Below are 15,633 nucleotides of genomic sequence, written 5' to 3'. Positions count from 1 at the left end.
CAGCAGATAGCCCCTTTTTTTTTTTTTTTTTTTTTTTTGAAGATTTTATTTATTTATTTGTGAGAGAGAGAGAGCACAAGCAGGGGGAGCTGCAGGCAGAGGGAGAAGCAGACACCCTGTTAAGTAGGGAGCCCAACGCGGGACTTGATCCCAGGACCCTGGGATCAAGACCTGAGCTGAAGGCAGATGCCTAACTGACTGAGCCACCCGGGTGCCCCATCGGCTAATCCCTCTTAGGCTTGGGGTTGGAGGGAAGGGTGATGTGTCACACCCCGCCTTTAGTATCTGAGTAGCATCTTTATGAAGACATTGGGGAGTCTCAGACTTTATTGATGCAGAGAACTGGAGGGTGGGAAATGACTAAATCTAGGTGGAATTATTAATTTATCACGATCAAATCTGGGAAGGTTACATGTAAATTCCTGCCCCTTGGGGCCCCAAATCAGCAGCAAAGATACTGGAAGCCATGACTTAATAGTTTTCTGGTAAAAAAGATCAGGGTTGTTTGGGTGGACTACAAGCTCAATATAACTCAACAAGCCTTTGTCTATGCTGCACCTCTTGCCTGGAATGCCCTTTTCTACTTCCTCCTCTTTCTCCTGGCAAATTTTTAATCTTCTTTAAAGACAGCCTAAATGTCACTTCGGCTATGGAATCTTCTTTGATTTCTACAGGCAGATTTATCATGCCATTCTTTCTGCTTCTTTAGCACCTTGTTGCCGGTGTTATAATGTTGCGATTATCTTTCTTAGTTTGTGCCACCCAAGTTCACAGTCACTCAGCTGGAAACGTGGGGGAGGGCATCCTTCCCTCCCTCTCTCCCTTCCACCCCGAATCCCTGCCCTCACTAAGCCTGTCAGTTTTAACTGTCTGCATACTGATACAATCTGCCCCTTCCTCATTCCTGCAGCCCCTGTCCGACTCAAGGCTGTGTCCTGACTTGTACCGCAGCTGTCACTTGTCGCTGCCTTCCCCCCCTATTTTCCCAGGAAGCATCAGAGACTTCTCTATCAGATGTAATCTGCCTGTGATTAAAATCGATGCCCGATTCCCCACAGCCAACAGGATAACCCCACGCCCCTAACCATTTATGATCTAACCCTGTCTAACTCTCCATCCTCAACTTTTGACTTCCTGCCTTGCTCCTTGGACTCCAGTGACACTGAACTCATTGTAATTCTCCAGGCAGTATGCTGTTTCTTGCCGCCCTGTTCCAGCTCAACAGCGACCGCCTGGGATGGCTTCCCACCACCCCACACCGCTTGGCTACTCCTGGGCTCTGCGTGGGAGGCCCCAGACCCCTGCCCTGGGCTCTGTCGGTCTCTCCCTCCTGGTTGGTCTCTACCTCCTGGTCACCCCTTTCTGTGGCAATCACTTCTTTATTTTGCGCTCACATTAAGCCTTGAACTTCTTAAAGGCAGTGAGGCTGTCTGGTTCTGTTTCCATTGGCAAATGGATCCTCAGTACAAGTTTCTGGAAAGAATTGTGTTGTAATTCTTTGCTGTACTTGGAAAGACTGTAGGGTTAGCGTCTTGCCTCTTCCTCTTCCTGTATGTGAGGTCTTGAGTATTTTACCACTCCTCCGAGTGAGAACCTGTTTGCTCATTTGTAAAATAAGGATACTTTCACCGCCCCCACGCCCACCCCCAAGGGGCTCTCCTGAGAATCAGGTGAGATAGTAATGTTTTCTAAATCTTACCATGCCGTTCCAGGGATGGCAGACTACAGCCCTGATGCCCGTTTTTGTATGGCCAAGAATGGTTTTCACATTTTTAAATTCTTATAGAAAATCAAAAGAAGAAGAATATTTTTGCCACTCGAAAATTAAATGAAAGTCACATTTCAGTGTCTATAAATAAAGTTTTATTTGAATGAATAGAGCCGTGTTCATTCCTTTCCCATTGTCTATTACGGCTTTGGCCTTGCAACAGCAGAGTTCAGTCGTTTCAACAGAGTTGCTATGGCTTGTCGAACTTCAAATATTTACTATCTGGCCCCTTATACAGAAAAGTGTTTGCTGACCCCTACCTTGTTCAAATATAAGGAAAATGCATTTGATTCACAGCTGCCTCCTTGTACCACAGAGTACTTTTTGAGAGGAAAGTTTCTCTCTTTGAACTTTTGGAACCTCATCCTGGGTCCAGCAGAGTGATCCGCCGATGTCGGGGCAAGCCACAGGGGCATGGTTTTGGTTTTCTGAAAACGAGGATGTCCCAATAAGAGTATGGAGGACTGCTGGAAAAGACAGCGAACTTCCTACTACTGGCGGGGTGGTGGTTAAAGGGTAGATGGACACCAGTTTTCATGGGTTGCTAAAGAATAGGTTGTCTCACTCTTGGCCCTATTGACATTTTGGTCTGGATCATTCTCTGTGGCAGGCGCTGTCCTGTGTGTTTTGTGACGATTCGCAGCAACCCTGGCCTTCAGCCACTAAAAGCCGGTAGTACCCCCCTCCCCAGTTGCAACAACCAAAAAGGCGTCCATACATTTAATAATTTTTGGAGCTTGTTTTTAAGAAAACACATTATAGAATAAGATCATGTTATGTTGTGAATCCTTTTTGTCTCAGGGAAGAAGAATTTAGAAAAGTTTTAGCTGTTTAAAATGAGTATGAGTGGCTCAGTGGGTTAAGCGTCTGCTTTCGGCTCAGGTCATGATCCCAGGGTCTTGGGATCTAGCCCTGCATCAGGCTCCCTGCTCAGTGGGGAGTCTGCTTCTCCCTGTCCCTGTGACCCTTCCCCTGCTTGTGCTCTCTCTCTCAAATAAATAAATAAAATCTTTAAAAAAATGAGTATGAAAATCTCAGAAAGTAATATATGACCCCCATGGGTATTTAATATCGGTAGCCAGTATTTGTTAGAGATGTGCTTTACAAGCAGGTTTCAGAAATTCTCACAGCCACCTTGTGCAGTTAGGGCCCTTTTCCTAGATGAGGAAGCGGAGCAGAGAGGTTGAGCAGAGGGTTACATGTTGAGGACAGAAATTCCCTTCTTTGAAATAAGGTGGAGACGGAAACTCAGAATTGAACATACCCAGTATCACTGATGGACTTTATTGGGCCATGAGGTTTGAATGTAGGTTTGAATGAGGGGTATACATCTCCCACCTTAGGGCAGGTCCACTGGAAAACAAGACCGTAGCAGTGGAGCTCAAGAAAAGGTTACAGTTTTCCTCTAGTCTTTAGACTTCATGGCTCTCTGGGTGCTTATCCAGCTGCGGGCTGCCCTAACCCGAAGGGTCATGTTGGAATGTGACCCCTGCTACTGCATGCTGACCGTTGTTTGCCTCTGCCCTGCTGCCCCTCCAGGGCCCTGCTCCCACCTGTCCACGATTGGAAACCTGCCATGGCCTCCCTCTGCAGAAGCCTGGGCTGGAGGGCAATAGGCCGACTTCTGACCCATCCGTGGGACACAGATTTACAGCACATTGGTCCATTTTATCTGGTGAACCGGGGAGTTCCCTTCAGTTGTTTTGGTTAGCTCAAAGCAAACGCTTTTACTTACTGAGTGCCTGCTCTTTGCCAGGCCCAGTACAAGTGCCTGAATATTTCCAGCTGGCAAGAATCAGAATAGCATCCAGTGTCCCAAACTTGATGGGTGTTGGAAGCCCTACTCCTTACTTCTCACTTTGCCCCTAATGTTTGCTCTTTCTTATTATGGAATAATAGAGCATACAGGATAAATAGGGAATAACAGAATTTGCACCCGTGTTCCTGTGCATATCTTCACATTTTACTGAAAGAAATGAATTATTACAAATAAAATCAAAGCCGCCTGCCTGTATGACCCTTCCTGGGACCTTTCCCAACTTGCCTCCCCCCTCCTGCACTACCCCCCCCGGTGGGGGTGGGGGGTAGCCGCTGTCCTCAGTTCCGTGTTTATCACTACCTTGTGCATTTTTATATTCTTGCTTTATAAGTGTCAGTAACTTCACATCTTTTATATTAAACTCTATGTGTAAAAATGGAGTCCTCAGTTGTGCTTTTATTTATTTATCTATTTATTTATTTGCAAGATTCATGCTACAGAGTGCTTTGTCTCTGGTCTGAGTTTGGAGTGTTGCATAAATAGATTTCTGAACTTACTTAAAAAGAATAGTCATCCCTAGGTTGATTTAGAATTAAATTTCTCTTTCAGTCTTGCATGGAAGTTCAAGAAACTGACTGTTTGGAGATGGAACCCTGTGGATAAATGTAGCTTCTGTCCTTCCATTCTAATGCTGTCGAGTGCTCCTTTTTTTGGCGAAGTGAAAATTTTGATGGCTGTTTAGGTAATCTTCAGGTCCCGCCGTTGAAACCGTGCGGCGTGGACGTGAGAACATGCCGTCACGTATTGATGAGAGCACACACAGGAAGTTTCCACAGGAATATACCTAGCACATAAGCTACGATATATCCACATTCATCTTTACTAGAATTTTCCAAACAGCACTCCCGATGTGCCTGTTCCAGCTTCCACTAACACCTGTGTGAGCGGTTTGGTTGCTCCAGACCCTTGACCTGATAACACTCCTTTCTTGCGCATAACAGACTTAAAGCTATTTGCTAATTTGAAGGGTCTGTACTATTCTTTCACTGTTGCTCCTAATACTTTTTTTTTTTTAGATTAAAGACTGTGTAATATTTAACAAAGTTCAAATTGACTTTTTTCTTTATTTTCCCAGATCAGAAAAGAACGGTTTAAATATTAGATTAGTGTGGATTTTTATGACTTTAGTATTTGCACAACTTCTCGTGCAGAATCCAGGTAGGCCTTTAATTGTGAAGCTGTGTGGTATTGCTTTGACATCTGCTTTTGGGTCTCTCTCTTTCTGGGACTTCCCTTCCTCCTTCCTCCCAATTTCTGATTCTCCTCACCAGGGCAAACTGCGCCTAATGCTGGCCCTGCAGCTATTTCGATCCCTCCCGCAGCCGGTGTCCACTCCTCCCCACTCCACTCCTTGTATATGGATCCCCACCAGTGCAGGGTGAAGTGTCCTATGATTAATGGAAACGCTGCACGAGTTCTGTTGAGCGCTCTCAGGATGTCCGTAGGGCTGGAAGACATAGTGAGACTGACTTGGAGGGCTAAGTGGATAGCACTTCGTACGACTGAGTTGTAACCACATTGGGTAGTTAGCTGCGTATGTGATAATCGAGGCAAAGATGGCAAGAGAGACTTCCTAATCTTTAAGTATAAAAAGGAAACATAATTTTATTAATCTTTGTTTATATTTTTAATGTGTCCCTGCCTTTCAAATTAGAGACATACCTACTTTTGATCGATTGGTTTTAAACTTGGTACAAAGTACTCTATATCGTGCAGTAAGTATGTCATAGTTTTGTGTTTTAATGAACAGGGTGTATCCAAACAAACTTCACAGCCGGAGAATTGGATGAGAGCATAAAAATCTGTATACTTAATGTATGCATTTTTCTTGAAAAGTTAAGCTGATGATGGGGGTTTGTGGAGCCTAGAAACTAGTTGGCTCTCCCCTCCCCCCAGATCCACTTGATAATACTTCAGTCACAATGCCCATTTTAATGGAAATGTGCGGTCTTTAGAAGAACCTAGAATGTGTATTATTTAGATTTTACTGGACAAGACAAGTGGGATTTGTTTCTTCTACTCCAGTTATCAAAAAGATTAACCCTTTGCCCTCTACATTCTAATTGTAACCGTTCGGAAACAAAGGGGTTGTTTGTACAAGATAGCTGAAAAATTGAGGCTTTATGCCAAGTGGAATGTTTCTCGGTTGAAGGAGGTAGCAATCATTGCACACATTTTTTTCTTGTGTTGCAGGCGTCTGTAGATGCTTCTGGTGAAATCGCATTATGCAAGACTGGATTTCCTGAAGATGTTTACAGTGCAGTCTTATCACAGGATGTGCACGAAGGACAGCCTCTTCTCAATGGTACTATCTCAAAAGATATATTTGTACATACAGTGTCTATGCTCTTGAAACAAATTAGCCATTAAAAAGTCTCTAAATCATCTCTACTGTATAACAAGTATGAATTTCTCACAATCACTATAATGAGACTGTAGGGACTTTATTTTAGGATTACAGAAGAGCTTATGAATCTCTTATGTATATAATTGGAAGGCTCCTAATCTCTTGAAAACTTCAGATTTCTTCCATTTTTAATTTCAAGTAGAAACCATTATGTAATTAATTTTTAGTTTTTCTGCACATACTTTACTTATTTTGAAGGATATTTGCCAAATATCTGATTCCAATAGTTTTGGGAATTATTTACAGCAAAAATCCACTTAGTATTTTGAATTAAAGAAATAAAGAAATTACTATGATATTATCTTTGATAAAACACATGAACTTTAATATTTAGCTAAATTATAATAAACGACTTAGCAGGTTAAATCTTGAGGCAGGAGCATGAGATCCATATTTTTGTTATGACATTGTTTATAGAAATTATTAGATAGCTAATTTATCTGTTAACATATGTGAATTTCTAATATAGACACATCTCCTATTTATGTGGCCCAAGTTCATTGTGGTCATCATGCCAGTAAATCTAGATAAAATCTGAGATAAAACTTTGCTATCCTAAGCAAAATTGAAAGCCCCTTCCTTTATCTCTAATTGAAAGCAAAAAAATTTTGGTTAGTAGTATTTTCATGGACTTATTTATCATTACACAAAATGTCATTGAAATGTGAAAGCAAGAAGAATTGATTAGTGAGTTGTATTTAAATTGTTATTCCCCACGAATCGTGCATATCTCTAAGGCTGTTTTAGAGAGCTCCTTTTAGAAAATCCGTGCAGCCTCAACTAATTAATTTACACAGGGCTCTACCACACAGCCTTGATTGAAGTGTCTCTGCAGCACTGAAAAACCTTAGTGGTAGGATACTTAAGACCACAGACAGAGGACTTTGAAATGTAAATGGCCTCTTAGCTACTAAGGTTCTTTAGTGCAAGATTATCATTTTATTTTCATTTCTATTCTAATTGTGATTTCCTTACACCTATGTATTCTTTCTGAAGTTGATTTTTTTTTAAAGACTTCTTTCTGTCCTTGCCTTATTTCATGGTATTTTAATGAGTAAGTGTTAAATTAGTCTGGCTCCACACTGCTCAGCTAGTAGGTAACGGTTGACATGGTAGATAGAGGTTTAATTCAAGTCAAATCTCAAGTGTAGATTTTGAGTCTTGGGGTTCTTCTGCACGTTTGTCATTTTCTTTAAATCTGTGAATTATTATGTGGTATTCTAGGACCTATGTGACCAGTAAATATTATTTGAATACTGAAAAAAATGTATCAATGACGTTTCTCTAGAATAAGTCCGAGAAAAAAAAAAATGTCAGTGGAATTTGTTGCATTTTTGCAATTTATTTCTGAGATTCATTTTTAAATGGATACATCTTTCTCCCAGTCTCTTTTCCTAAAAGCTTGTTGAAATTTGCTGGTTACAAATCAACACACGGTCTGTCATTAAAAACCACGGATTTAAGACGAAGTACATTGGCACGTTGAATGGTTTTGCAAATGAAAGCCTGTTTTCTAACTGTTAGGTAATGCCGGTAAGAGTAGAAGTTGGGCGTAGTTGCTTGCCAGGGTCTTTTTAGTATAACCTAGAAACGGATTTTGCTAGAGTTGTAAATGTGAAAGACTGAAACTACTTTTGACTTTGTGCTCTAGCCGTCATTGAGAGAAGCGTGTACCACGGTCGGTGACAGAACTTAATGCTTCGGTACGCCCGGTTGTTACCTTCTTTATCTTTAAGCTCCCCCCCCCCCAAACTATTTCTCTCATGCCACACCATTACTTTTCTCTTTATCATTCCTAGAATATGTGAAAAACCAAAATATTGGTTAGAGAAAAAGGTGTTTTTGGGTGAGGAAGAAAACTTACACAGGCTTTTGTGAAATATCCACTTTTTTGTTTTGTTTTGTTTTGTTTTGTTTTTTTAGCAAGAGTGGTGTCCCCAGTATGTTTCCTTTGGAGAATTGTTATTTAGAAGGATTCTACATTTTTACCTCTTACATCTTTTTGGAGTCTTTAGTGGGACACTAACCCAAAGGTACATCTATACCCTGAATCCAGATACCATGTCCTGACTCTGTTCATGAATTCTGTGCCCTGCGGTAAATTCATTTACCTTGCATGTACTAAATTTGGAAGGGATCTATTGCTAGGCCCACCTTTTGTCAAGTTTTGTGGTCTATGGTGTTTAAGGAACGAAGTAATTGTACATAAAATATGTACAACAATTCTCTAAGGCATTTGCTTCATGGCAAGTTCTGCTGTATTACATTTAGAGTCCACAGTAGAGTCCAAAAGCCTACTGAAATCATAACTCCTGACTCTTGATGCTTCCTCTGATTTCTCACTGATGACATTTGGGGAGAGAGGGCAGTCCAACCATATGTATAGTGGTTTCATAGGATACATCCCTGGCACACTAGTCCTTGTACCAGACGTTGACATTTTGATGTAGGGGTGTCATGCATGCTGATTATTTTTCAGACAATAAAATACCATAATCTTTGTGAAAGTGCTTGGAGAACATTAAGCATTAGATGGAGATCTAAGCTGGTATTGGTCATGTTAGCGAAGCTAGGTAGAAGGAGCATAAAAATGCCAAAGCTAGGCCGTAGTGTGGAGAGCATCTTTTCCTTCCATCTGCCTTTTGTTTTTTGCTGTTGTGATGAATTTCATAGGAAGAATGGACCCAATGAGCTAGTTCGGTCCCTCCAGTTTCTCTTCCGGTTGTCATCGGTATGTCTTCTATAAAATCATAACGAAGACAAATGTATTTTGTGATCAACCCTTACATTTTGTGTAATACCATGTTGAATATTTCCACTCTTTTGAGACTAGTTCAGAATTTAAAAATGGCCATGTAGACCTTTGTTCCATTTTGTTAGCAAAACCAGATTTTGCTTAACTGGGCCTCTATTTTTGCACTTCGAGGTTGTTCCCAATTTTTCTCTCTTACATAGAGTGCTGCTATGGAGATGCTTTTTTAGAGAACTTTGATTTTTCTTCAGGGATATTTTTTAGGGGGATTTATACTCAAAAGTAGAATTACCAGGCCAAAGACGACGTAGACTATTGACGGTATTTTTTTTTTTTTTTTACATTTTTGTAGGACGCTTCCTTCCAAGGCTAAACGTTAGTTCTTTTCTACATCCTCATGACCATTTAATTCTATAATAGTTCTCATTTTTCTGTTTCCCCTCGAGTGAAAAACATTCCTTTTTTTATCCTGTGGTTATTCTCTGTGTTTGCCTTTATAAGTTAGGATCAATTGTAACATGTTGAGGTACTCATTTTTATCTTGCATTTTTCTCTTCCGTTTTAAAAGCCTTTATTACAACCCCCCTCATTTTACAGATGAGCAAATTGGAGCTCAGAGAGATTATAGGCTTTTCCTGTGGTTATATAGCTCTTTAGACAGTTAGCTGCAGATCTGGACTTTAGAACCCAGGCTTTCTGATTCCTAATTTAATCCCTATGATGGCGATGATTAAAAAACAAAACAAAACATTATGGCATAACCCAGGAAAGAGTGAGAGCTAAGGAGAGCTAGCCTAACTGGCCAGGTGTCTTATGACAAGTTCATCGTAGAGCTAGTCTTCTTTATTCCCACTTTACACCATGACTCGTGTGTTACTAGACATATCTGGGAATTGGTGACATGAGACAACCAAAGCTCCCTATAATTAAAAAAGACATTTTAATTATTGTCACCATTCGTATTTTGTGCATACTTGTTTACAAGCAGCAAAATTTAGGGCTTTGGAAAATAATATTTAGTCTTTAGTATTTAACTTCTACTCCACTGAACTAGAAAAAAATCTCTCGTGGTAGCGTATTACCTGAAAATAAAATAACTGCAATCATAAATTTTCATTTTGTCACCAACAGTGTATCTGACACTGTGAAATAACAACCACACAGTGACACGGCCGAGAGGATGCAGGCTGTTTTTCGTGTGGATGTCAAGAGTGATTTTCCTGTGTGTTGCGCATCGGTGGTCTGCGTGCTTAGACATTTCACTAAGTAAACTCCTCCAACTCTGGTCAACATAAATAGCAACCTGCAATTACCAAGAATATTTTCAGTAATCCATTTATACTCACCAACTCTGGGCAGGACATGATGATTATTTTCAACTGGAGGGAATTTGATTTAGATTAGTTTACTTACTGATTGAAGCTTGTCTGCATTTACAAGCTCTGGGGAAGCGATAGCGTATGGTATCTTTAGATGACAGTACCAAAATATTTTTTATTAGTTTAGCAGGACTTTACAACGACACTACTTTTTTTTTTTTAAAATAACATGAGTACTTTGGTGTATGTGTTACTGAATTGGGAAGCCATCTTTATTTTAAGTAGCTCGCTGCGTTCAAGGCTTGTATTGAATTGTGAAAACCTTGGGTTTGTTTTAATTTTTTTTTTATTTTGGCATATTTTTTTGGTATTAAATGTGGAGATGTTTTTAAATATTTGAAAGGTAGGTTTATAAACATTGTATTTATAAAGTTGGCTGAGCGCTTGAACTTTACTCATTTCCGATGATTGCGGGAAAAGGCCCTAGGTACTGAGATTGTTCTCTTGAATATTATGATAAGCTCTAAGGAGTTACAAATGAAATGCAGCCCTTTGGATTCTCAGGGGTGGAGACCTTGTTTTAATACCACAAGGCAGTTTGTTTTTTTTTTTTTTTTTAAGAGCAATTAAGTATGTAATAAGATCAACATAAGAACTAAAAAATTTCATCCTTGTTTTCATCATCTCATTTAGACTTTATTTAATACTTGGAATTTTTTATATCCCTTTTGATGTATTTTAGGTCCATTTTTCTTAATGCAATGCTGCAAACCAAGATAAGCCAGTATGAGTGGTCACTTTTTTTTTTTTTAAGTCCTTTTACAGTTATTTATAGCCTTCACTGATTTGGAGTAGGTGAGGCCTACTCTCTCACAAACTTACAACCAGGTCTGTGTCGAAGACAGTAAGTCACAGTTCACGTAGGCAAACATATTAACAAGCAGGCACCCAGGTGGATTAAAATCTGTCCTTCTAAGATCCAGAGAGCCCCTTTCTCACTGTCCCTTGGATTTTCTAGTAAACATCTCGTGAGGGATAGAAAATTGACATAGTAGGGGCGCCTGGGTAGCTCAGTCTTTAAGCATCTGCCTTCGGCTCAGGTCATGATCCCAGTGTCCAGGGATCGAGCCCCACATCAGGCTCCCTGCTCAGTAGGAAGCCTGTTTCTCCCTTTCCACTCCCCCTGCTTGTGTTCCCTCTCTCTCTGTCTCTGTCAAATAAATGAATAAAATCTTAAAAAAAAAAAAGAAAATAGGCATAGTAAATACGTAAAATTTACTGTATGTTAGACAGTGTAAATGCTATGGAGAAAAGTAATGCAGAGAAGGGAGATAGGGAGACTGTGTTGTTCTGCAGTTTAAATAGGATGCTTAGGGGAGGCATCACTGAATAGGAGATAATTGAGTAAGAACTGATGTTGGAGGAGATGGTCCAGAGCCATAGATATCTATGGGAAGAGCATTCAAAATAGAGCAAACATCAAGTGCAAGGGCCCTGAGGCAGGAGTGTGTTTGGAATGTTGGAGGAGCAGCAAGGACCCAGGTATGATCTGTGAAGAGAGAAGGGGCAGAGTAGTCAGGGATGAGGTCAGATAAGGTTAGAGCAGTAATGGACCACACTGTGTGGGGCCTTGTAGACCACTGTAAGGACTTTGGCTTTTACTATGAGGAGGTAAAAAGCTATTAGAGAGCCTTCAACAGAAGAAAGACATGATCTGACTGAAAAAATGGCATCATTCTGGCTGTCGCGTTGAGAAAAACCAAAGGGGATGAGAGGGGAGAAGGAGACCTCTTAGGAGACTAGCGATAATGTCGGTGAGAGAAGATGGCAGCTTAGACCAAAGCAGTAGAGGTAAGAGAAGAGGTTGGATTCTGAATATTTTAAAAAATAATTTATTGACGTGAAATTCAGATAACATAAACTTAACCATTTTAGTGTGAACCATTCAATGAAATATAGGACATTTCAATGTTTTACAGCCACCACCTCTGTCTAGTTTCACATCGTTTTCATCACTTAAAGGAAAACCTCTTCTCCATTAAGATTTTTCTCCCAAATCTTCCTCTCCCACCCAGTCCCATCAACCTTTTGTATATGGCTTCTTTCACTTAGCGTCATGTTTTGGAGGTTCACCCACATTGTAGCCTGTGTGAGTACCTCATTCCTTATCATGGCCAAATGGTACTCCATTGAATGTATGTAAATTTGTATATGGTTTACCATTTGTCTGTAAACTATTTATTCATTCATTGGTTGATGGACATTGGGGTGTTTTCACCTCTTGGCTATTTTGAATAGAGCTGGTAAGAACATGTGTGTACATAGACTTTTTGAGTACCTGTTTTCAGTTCTTTTGGGTATATATCTGGGAATGGAATTGAAGGGTCATATGGTAATTCTGCATTTAACTTTTTGAGGAACTGCCAAACTGTTTTGCACAGCAGCTGCACCATTTTGCATCCCAGTGGCAATATACAAGGATTCCAGTTTCTCCATGTCCTCACCAAAACTTGTTATTTTCCATTTATTTTTATTTCTTTTTTTAAAGATTTTATTTATTCATTTGAGACACAGAGATACAGAGAGAGAGAGAGAGAGAGAGCATGAACAGGTGGAGAAGCAGAGGGAGAGGGAGAAGCAGGTTCCCCACTGAGCCAGGAGCCCGATGTGGGGCTCGATCCCAGGACCCTGGGATCATGACCTGAACCGAAGGCAGTTGCTTAACCATCTGAGCCACCCAGGTGCCCCCAAACTTGTTATTATCCATTTATTTTGATTGTAGCCATCCTAGTGAGTGCAAAGTTGTACCTCTTTGTGGTTTTGATTTGCATTTCCCTAATGACCGCTGATATTGAGTATCTTTTCATATGTGTCATTTGTGTCTCTTCTCTGGAGGAATGTCTGTTCAAGTCTTTTGCCCATTTTAAATTGGGTTGTTTGTTTTTTGTCCTTCATTTGTCGGAGTTCCTTATATATTTTGGATACTAGACCCTTAACAGATACATGATTGACAAAGATTTTCTCCCACCCTCTAGGTTGTCTTTTCACCTTCTTGGCAATGTCCATTTATGCACAAAAGTTTTTAACTTTGATGAAGTCCAGTTTATTTATTTTCCCCTCTTGTTGCTCTTGCTTTTGGTATCATATCTTAAGAATCCACTGCAGAATCCAAGGTCATAAAGATTTCTCTGTTGTTTTCTTCAAAGATTTTTATGGTTTTAGCTCTTTTGTGTAGGTCATTGACCATTTTAGTTAATTTTTGTTATGCAGTGTGAGATAGAAGTCCTAGTTTATTCTCTGAATCTGTTTTGATAATAGAGCTGATGGGATTTGATGGCTTGGATGGATGGTGTGTAAACAGAGTCAAGGATGACTATTTGATAATTTTGTCCAAACAGTGGGAAGGATGTTAGTCACTGTGATGGGGGCGATCAGGAACTTGGTTTGACCCTGTGGAGAAGAATATTAGAGATGTCAGAGGGACATTTGAATATAGGTTTGTGGTTCGGTGGCATAAGCTGAACTGCAGAATGGGAAGTACTAAGTGTATAAACAGTAAGTAGGACCAGGATTCAGGCTGAAGTCACTAAGGAGCCTGGTGTGAGAAGTAGAAAACCAACGAAAGTAAAGAAATGGTTTCGTATGAAGAATTTGAGCACTCCAGTGTTAGGCAGTCAGGATTAAGAGGTGGAGTAGGGGGGCGCCTGGGTGGCACAGTGGTTAAGCTCCTGCCTTCGGCTCAGGGCGTGATCCCGGCGTTATGGGATCGAGCCCCACATCAGGCTCCTCCGCTATGAGCCTGCTTCTTCCTCTCCCACTTCCCCTGCTTGTGTTCCCTCTCTCGCTGGCTGTCTCTATCACTGTCAAATAAAAAAAATCTTAAAAAAAAAAAAAAAAGAGGTGGAGTAGAGACTGAGAAAGAGTGACCAGGGAGGTAGGATAAAAATCAGTAAGGTACGGTGTCTCTGAAAGCATGCGAGGAAATGTGTTAAAGGGAGGGCCTAATCAATCATCTGTGCCAGATGCTACTGTGAAGGATCAACTCGGGGATGAGGACTCGAAGTTGACCACTGATTCCACAACGTGGAGTAACTGGTGTCTTTGATTTGGTTGTGTTCAACAGTCAGGTGGAGGTGGGAAGCTGGATACAGATTGAGTTTTCCTTTAAAAGGAAGAAGAGAAGTTAGGTGGTGGTTGGAGAGAGAAGCGGGGTTAATTGAGGATATTTTTTAAAGAAGGGAGTGACAGGTTTGCACAATGATGGGGTACAGACTCCAGTGGGGGGGGTGATGGTGCTGAAGAGAGGAGCTAATTGCTAAGACAATGTCACGGAGTAGACTAGAGAAAGGAGATCAAGTGGGACTTAGAAACCTGTATTTATGACAAGCTCCACAGATGTTTTTATGTACCTGCATTTGGGAACCACTCTAACACATTTTGTTGAGTCACTCCTAAAATGGTTTAAAATCCTTCATTTCAGCTTGATGATTTCATGTCAGCAGAAGGTTTGCTCTACAGAAATGGCAGATAGGATAAAAATGAAACCCTTGTGGTGTTCGATGATGTAAACAGTGTTTTCATTGCTGTAGCATCCTTGACAGATGGTTATCCAGTTTCTGCAAGAATACCACTGCTGCTCCCTCCCCCCAAACGAGGAGGAGATCCCTCCCTTACAAAGTCTGCTCCGTCTTTGGAGAGCTCTAACTGTTAAAAAGTGGTTTCTTAAAAAGTTAAACTGGAGCATATGTTCCTAAAATTCTTACCCACTGGTGCCTGTCTGATTTTTTGGCACCGTACAGAACAGCAAGTATATTCTCTTATGCTCCGAGGTCATTCATTTCATCGTTTTTCATTCAACAAGTATTTTTGAGCATTTGTCATATGTCAGGCCTTTTTCACGGAGCAGGCAGTGGTGGTCAACAAGACAGGCGAAACCCCTGTGGTAGGAACCTACCATGTAGAGATCCTTCACATCCCTGAGCATAGTCTCCTTGGCTCCTTAAATCTGGTCTGCCACAGGCTGAACATCACGTGTTTTCCTGTGGTTTCCTCGGTAGTGTTTGGGCATTCTGGCCAACTCCTTCTTTTCAGTAGAGGAAACTGGGTTCCCTCCACCACTGAACTCATTCCTTCTGTGTCCTGCCCACGCTGCAGAGGCGTTCTTGCCTTTGATGTGGATGCGGCCCTTCCAGCGCAGCCCAAGGTGGACTTGGCATTGTTTCCTGCTGCATGATTCTATTGGCTCCTGTTAAGACCGTGGTTAACTACAACTCCTGGGTCTTTTTCAGATGAACTGCTTACCATCTTGCACTTGTAAAATTGATTTTTGAACTCAAATGTGAGACCTGTAAGTTGATGCTTTTTTCAAAAAGGCCCTCGTTTCAACATCATCTGGAGACCCCACTGGCAACCCAAACACATAAATCAATGCCGGTACTTACTTTAAATCCTCATTTGAACAAAGGGTGTACGATAACATCTACAAGTTTTAGATGACATAAGCTGCCAAATCGATGGGAGTAAAACACACACACACACAGACACACACACACACACACACACACACAC

General features: G+C 40.9%; 1 protein-coding gene across 1 annotated transcript in view; it reads left to right on the top strand.

The window, feature by feature from the left end:
* CDH2 (cadherin 2) overlaps positions 1-15,633 on the top strand; it is a 213,912-nt gene that overhangs the window by 22,416 nt on the left and 175,863 nt on the right. Inside the window, exon 2 of the mRNA XM_034642678.1 lies at positions 5,781-5,892. Coding sequence (XP_034498569.1) covers positions 5,781-5,892 — 112 coding nt within the window. The remainder of the gene's footprint in view (positions 1-5,780; positions 5,893-15,633) is intronic.

Source organism: Ailuropoda melanoleuca, chromosome 14 (assembly GCF_002007445.2).
Source record: "Ailuropoda melanoleuca isolate Jingjing chromosome 14, ASM200744v2, whole genome shotgun sequence".
NCBI lineage: Eukaryota > Metazoa > Chordata > Mammalia > Carnivora > Ursidae > Ailuropoda > Ailuropoda melanoleuca.
The sequence above is the reverse complement of the archived record's forward strand: the minus strand, read 5'-3'. Positions and strand labels throughout refer to the sequence as shown.